This window comes from Malus sylvestris, chromosome 10 (genome assembly GCF_916048215.2).
Source record: "Malus sylvestris chromosome 10, drMalSylv7.2, whole genome shotgun sequence".
In the NCBI taxonomy this organism is placed as follows: domain Eukaryota; kingdom Viridiplantae; phylum Streptophyta; class Magnoliopsida; order Rosales; family Rosaceae; genus Malus; species Malus sylvestris.
Genome location: NC_062269.1, coordinates 9,720,650 through 9,727,510, shown reverse-complemented (window position 1 = coordinate 9,727,510; position 6,861 = coordinate 9,720,650). Strand labels below are relative to the sequence as shown.

Sequence of the window (6,861 nt, the reverse complement as noted above, 5' to 3'; positions counted from 1 at the left end):
CCAAATGCTAAAAATGTCACTCCTCATACTGCCAGGAAGAAATTAATGGGGACAAGGAAGACGATCATTACACAGAACATGAACAAGAGAGGATGGGGGTCTGTTGACCCAAATATTATCACATACCTCCCTACTTTGCCGCAACGCCAGAAGATCCGCAGCCATATTGGCCGATCTTGGAACCCAAGACCAGCGGCAGTCTAGTTATGAAAACTAAAAACTGATGAATATCAAACAGGCACTAAAATTCCAAAGTTCAAGTTAAGGGACAAGTGAAATTGTTCAAACTAACGGTAGCAAAATTTCAACTTCTTTGTCACCAAGGGAACTAACCGACAACTGTTTATGTTTAAACTACAGAAACCCAAGTAAAACCCTCATAACTTTACAAAAAGACTGTTCCGTTGCTGAAGGATTAAGGTTTTAACCACGATGGCTACAAAAAATAACTCACAATTATAACTTATTCCAATAAACAAAAATGAGATAGCAGAAGAAAAACAAAATCAATCGTGCAAGCTAACGAACATGCTATTACGCGGAAGCTCAGTCGTGCTTGCCCATATTTTCTCACTTCCTACCCTTCCTGCCTGTTGGCTTTCCTGAAGCCTTTCCGGGGCCCTTGCCTCTGTCACCCTTTCCGGCACCCTTGCCTCCTCTCTCACCCTTGGCAGCAGTTTTTCCTTTCTTCGAATTGCCTTTTCCGGGCCTTTTACCCGGCCCACTACCCCTTGCATCCTTTTTCATCCGTCTATCCACACGGACTTTACCCTTGCCAACCCTGACTTGAACTCCCTTCTTTGCAACCACATACTCCTTTTGAGGCCTTTTAGGCACAGCCTTCTTATACATTTGTTCAATTTGCTTCCTCTTTGAACGATCAGAGATGTCTGGCTGGTCAGATATTGTGTTTGCCTTCTTCCGAACCTTCTCGAGCTTCCTAAAGGCAACTCGCTTCTTTCGAGCTTTAGCCTCTGCCACCTTCTTTGCAGGACGGGCATCAATTTCTTTAAATTGTGCTTTCATGGCATTAATCTCTTCTTTGGTCACAGGTTTAATTGGTTGACGGTGCCTCTTCTCCTCATCTAAAAACCATCTGGGCAAGCCATCATCATCAAACATGTACTTGTTATAGGCATCATCAAGCATCTGTTGCCTTGGTTTTTTCCTCAGCATTTTCTTAGCACACGCCAGTATCTCGGCTTTTTTATCTATATCCATATCCTCGGATTCATCCGATGATGAGTCATCACTTGAATCTGTACCCGGAGCAGGGACAATCTCAAAATCATCGTCAGCCTTTGAAGCTTGAAGTTTATGGCCTTTGGTCCCTGCAGCATCATCTCCAGTATTTTTCTTAGCATTCTGAATTGCAGTCTTTTCCTTACCATTCTGAATTGCAGTCTTTTCATTGGTATTTTCTAGCACGGGAAGTTTCTCCCGCTTTTCAACCTGCATTTCATTTTCACTACCAGAGTTATCCAAATCCCCCTGCTCTACAGCTTCGGCAAAGATATCCTGACTAAACCAGTTATTTGTAATTTCCTCTTGGGTAGGTCCGTCCCCCTCATCAAGTGATTCCAAGAGAGGATTTGATTCCTGAATACCCTGGTCTTTGTCTGAATCATAATCAGACTGAACTATATCACTGCCATCAACATCCTGAGTGGCCAAATAAATAAATAAATAAATTTATGAGCACAAGCAGTATTGTGCTGTAGATATAAATACTTTTATCATCCATGCGCTCATGCCTATAAAAAAAAAGAAAAAATTCTGCAGAAAGATATTGAGATTTATGTAATACTACTCCCCTACAGACCCACAGCATGAGACCATACCTAAAGTGTTTTTGTTTATATCACCACGCATAATGAAAACTTCATACCTCCAAAAGTTGAGCGTCCTCAGAATGTGCTTGTTTTAAACGTTTCCGCTGCTTTGCACTTCCCTCCTTTTTGGAGGTGTACTGTTCATAGGCCTTATCGAAAAGATCTTCCATTTGTGCATCATATCTACCATCATAAATGGTAATACGTGATTTAATACAGATGATAGAATTATTTTTTTATCTAATGCTAATATAAGGTACAAGAAGAATAACCTTCTGCGCTCATCATCAGAGTCCATATCACTGGATGATGTTTCTTGGGTATTCTCATGGGTTTCCTCATTTTCAGTATCTCCAAGGTCACCATTCTCACCATCATATTCAGTGGAATCAACCACTACCAGATCATTCTTACCCTGAAGGACGAGAATGCAGTCAAGATATGCATTCATATTTATACATAGAGTTGGTAAAGTCAGAACCTGCTATCTCCATCAAGAAAAAATTAAGGAACATAAAAACAAAAAGAAAGATTTTGATCTTTGATGAGAAAAAAATGAAATCCTTTCAAATGTCAACAGACAATGGGAGAAAGAAAAGCCAACTAATAGTAAGCTAGTAGCATACTAGTTCTGCTTGAAACATCTATTGCAAAATTATAAACATAAAAAATATGGGTATTTCCAAATTATAGAGAACAGTAATACCATTTTTAAATATTTAAATAATAGCTTCATGCTCTTCTGTTTCAGAACAAATAAATAAATCAAGTATATTAAAGTCCCAATGGCTCATGAAAAGAAGAAAAATTATGAAATAGAAGCCTTTATATTGTACCAAGGACTTGAAAAATATAATCTAACTTCCCCACAGGCCCATCAAAATGAACTTTCAAGGCTCGAAAAAAAGCTCCTCAATCAGAAATCTGATTCCCGAGACAAAAAAAAATCAACATGCCAAGGTAGATTGTGAAATGAAAGCATACCTTGATGGAAGTGAGAGAAAACAACTCATTGTCAGTATAACCATCTTGTAGCGCATCTATTTGCATCCCTGTTGCCTTCCGTACCTTGTCCTGCAATATACAGATTTAATGAAAAGGATCAATGTGCCATACATTGATATTCATAATAAAGAAATAACCAATAGTTCTTATCCGGAAAGATCACAACTTTACATCTAACTCTACATGGATAAGTTTGTTGAACTACAAAAAAGGGTAAAGAGAAGGCGAACTATTTGTGAACATAAAAAGAGAAGCTGTCAAACTTTCAGCTTTTTATTTGATAGAAAAGGTTAGACTATCTTCTCCAATAAGTAACTTTGTAAACACTGTATGGTCAAACTGGGGCAAGCCTTGCAATCCTATTTAGGCACCAAATCCAACTAAAATGCGAATACAAACATACAATAGAGGTGGCGATTCCAAGTCCATCGCACTGCTTAATGGATTTAAAACCTATTAGAAAGTCTTAACTTTACAATCTCAGGCTTCATTTAATTAATTATCATCGTATCTCCAAAATATGGTGTATATTCCCCCAGTACATTAACCATCTACCAGTTTCATGACTCAACAATAACAGTAGGTAATCATGCATAAATAATCGCAAAAAGAAAGCAATAAGCTACAAACTTGAGCTCGTCTCTTTGCTAGAAGCTTCTTTGTTCGTTTCTTCTTGCGCTCCATAGCATACGTCAGCTCCTCCATTTCATTGAGTATTTTGTCTTCATCATCCTCCTCATTTTCCTCCTTTTCAACATCTGTAGTAGAAGCATCAGCCTTCTGGGACGGAGATAAGGCCTTTTTTATCTGCATCCGCCACCTAAATGACAATACAGTCATAACAACTTAGTATGCATTAAGAAACAAGTAACCTAGACTGAAATGTACTGCATGTCTAGTAGATGCATTCCAAATTCATAAAGGTATTGGTATTAATTGCTTCAAACAGTATGAAGATACCCAAACTTTAATCAGGAATCATAGACCATAAAAGAACAGACACAGTGATTCCAACTCTTACAGTTAACAATTAATTGGTGACACTTCCCTCAATAACTGTAATGATAACGAGAGAAAAAAAATGCAGAGAGAATGCAGAGCCACCTTCCCTCAATAATTGTAAAGCTAACGTGAGAAAAAAAATTGGGAGTTTTAATGAAACACTCCCGGTACTGTTCACTTTTAACGAAAAAGGACATTTTTACCTTTCCAGGTACTATTCACTTGCACCTTTATTTGTCATTTTTCATTAAAAATAAAAATTTTGAGGACTTTTCGTTAGTTTTCCTAAAAAAATTCTGTTACAGCAGAGAGACGTGATTTACAGATTAAAAAGGGCAGAAAGAATCTAACGGTCTAGCTACAAAATACAATCTTTAAATCTAAAAGAGCATTTTATAGAAAAAAGAAACAGCATTTCTTACTTCAAAAGGTACTTGAAATCTTGCTTCCCCAAAACACGCAGATCATCACACAGAGTTTTAACCTGTCAAACCATAATAGTTAAAGTGGTTGGAACACTACAAGGGTTCCAAAGTATTTAAGGGGCAGATAAAACTCATTTTTTCAGTTAGTAGAGGAAAGTAAAATCTATATGAAGAGAACATGCACACAAAAAAAAAAACCAAGAAATGACTACCTCTTCTGTTGTTAAAGCATGACCCTTGATGGGCAAAGATGCCTCATCGTCAAAGCTTATGGAAGTAGTAGAACCAAGGATATCGAGAGGAACATCAGACCAAATGAAAGCAGCAGCAGAAGACACTTTTCTCAAAATTGTGTCTCCATCTTCATACCTGTATTTAGAACACAATCAGGCAACACTTATGAGATAGCAATCACAGGAACTCAAAAATATAAAGAGAACCAGGTTGAGATAGCAATCACAGGAACTCAAAAATATAAAGAGAACCGGGTCGAGATAGCAATCATAAGAACTCAAAAAAGTTTGAACAAACAAGGTCAATGATGGATAGAACAAAATCATTAACCCATCTGTGTTACTCTGCAGTTAAAAACTGCCTACCCTTGTTGGAAATTTATATGGAAAAACAATTACCACTTAAAAGACTATAAAATCCTGCAAAAAAACACATGCAATCACCCAGTTTTTGATAATTACAATGCTGAAGCTCATACTATGGTAATCAAGGTAAAGATATAAAAGAAAAAAAAAATTAGAAAGAACGTTTACCCATCACGGTGTCTTTTTTGCTTTGTCCCTCTTAGTACATCTACCACCTATATCAAGGAGTTACAAGGAGAAACAAATACATTAAAACAATAATTTTTTTAAGAAAGGAAAGAATTTTGTACTTATGTAAAGCTGGTATTCTGTTTCATCTAATATGAGTTACCTTCTTCTGAGGTTCTACAGACTTAAATAGATGTTTCACATCAAGTAGACGCGGATCAATCTTTGCAGGAGCCTTGTACTTAAAACCCAAAAGATATGTCTCCGCAGATGAGCTACGACTAGCTGCTGGTTTATCCTGTTCAACCTTCTCAAATAACTGCAGGTTATATACCAGGATCAGACGTGTTAATCAATCCAGAGGTTTGGAATAAATATGTTTTGTGATCTATATACTAGGATCAACTAGTCCGTCAATCTAAAGATTACAATAAATAAGAACTAGAAAATCACCTCCTTCATACAATAGTAGACAGCATTATAATCTTGCGACCTGAAGATCTGCGACAAAACAATAATAAGCGCCCATCTTTCTTAAACAAAACTAATCGAAACACATAAACAAAATACTTATATGGTTAAGGACGTCCACAATTCAATTCTTGATATATTAACATGCTTGAGTTCCAAAAACAAATTGAAAACAGGAATTTCATTCACACTGAAGTAAAATTAATTCCAACTGCGGCCCCATTCAGAATATAAACTGAACCGAAAAACGAACTTCAATTATGAAACCAAAATATTAAATGTAGAAAAATACTTGAAACTTAACAACTCAAAGTTTAAACTTTTCACTTGAATTAACCCATTTCTCACAGAATACCAAAAATCCAACACAAACCAACAAAAACCCAATTGCCAATATGAAATTCAACACATACTTTAGTAATAAATGTTCCTTTGGGAGCCAAAAGCTGAGTAGCCAACTTCACCGCATCAACGACCAAAGCATTCTGAGCAGTGGCCTCCGAAGACCATGCGCCGCCGACATTGGGCGACCCATCATGAAGCACCAAATCAAAAGCCGAACAGCCATTCTCCTTCATCAGCTTTCTGAGCCTGGCCGTGCACTCTGGCTTGGTGATGTCCTGTTGGATCGAGAAGGCGCCGCGGAGAGGGGCGATAGGGACCAAGTCGACGCCGACCACGAGGCTGCCGACGGGAACGCGCTGCACGGCGACTTGCATCCAACCGCCGGGCGCGGCGCAGAGGTCGAGGACGGCGTGAGAAGAGTGAAGGAATTGGTGCTTGGTGTCGAGCTGGGCAAGCTTCCATGAAGCTCGGGAGCGGTAGCCATGCTCTTTGGCTAGTTTGTAGTACTTGTCCAAACGGTGCTTGCCCTTCACCTTTCCCATGGCTGCTCAAGAGTCCAATACACAGAGATAGAGGTGGTGGAAATTGGATTAGGGTTTTCGTAGGGCTTTTATACATTGGACCCCTCCAAATTAAAAGCAAAACGCAGCGTCGGGGTCTTAAGCCTTTTTTACTTTTTTTTTTTTTTTTTAAGCCAGGGTCTGTATGACTTTGAGTTTATTAGAACTCGTTTGGCACGTTGAATTATACTAATTATTTCAGTCGGATAGATTAATATGAGATTATAATTTCAGAGTTAGAGTAAGTCTGATCCGAATACAGTTACCTCAGAAGTCCGGTCTTGGACTCGCCAGCTTCGAGTGAAACTGTATCAGACGGAGTAGCAGTGCCACTATCACGAGTCCACGGGATGACCATGCTTGTTCTGCAATACACGCGATCTGATCTAGATATGGACACAATCAAATACTATAAGTCTTAGAGTTCCTACAATCTAGAGTTGGTGTCCGTCAC

The 6,861-nt window shown here is 38.4% G+C and overlaps 1 protein-coding gene across 1 annotated transcript; it reads right to left on the bottom strand.

Annotated features, from left to right (window-relative positions):
* Positions 1–278: 278 nt before the first annotated feature.
* On the bottom strand, positions 279–6,444 carry LOC126586270 (uncharacterized). Its single transcript, XM_050251078.1, has 11 exons — positions 5,916–6,444; positions 5,485–5,532; positions 5,195–5,350; positions 5,032–5,078; positions 4,477–4,633; positions 4,262–4,323; positions 3,468–3,657; positions 2,817–2,906; positions 2,105–2,247; positions 1,889–2,015; positions 279–1,662 (listed from the first exon to the last, which is right to left on the bottom strand). Exons 1-11 carry the CDS (start codon positions 6,387–6,389, stop codon positions 571–573), a joined length of 2,586 nt encoding a protein of 861 aa, XP_050107035.1. The 5' UTR covers positions 6,390–6,444; the 3' UTR covers positions 279–570.
* Positions 6,445–6,861: the final 417 nt, after the last annotated feature.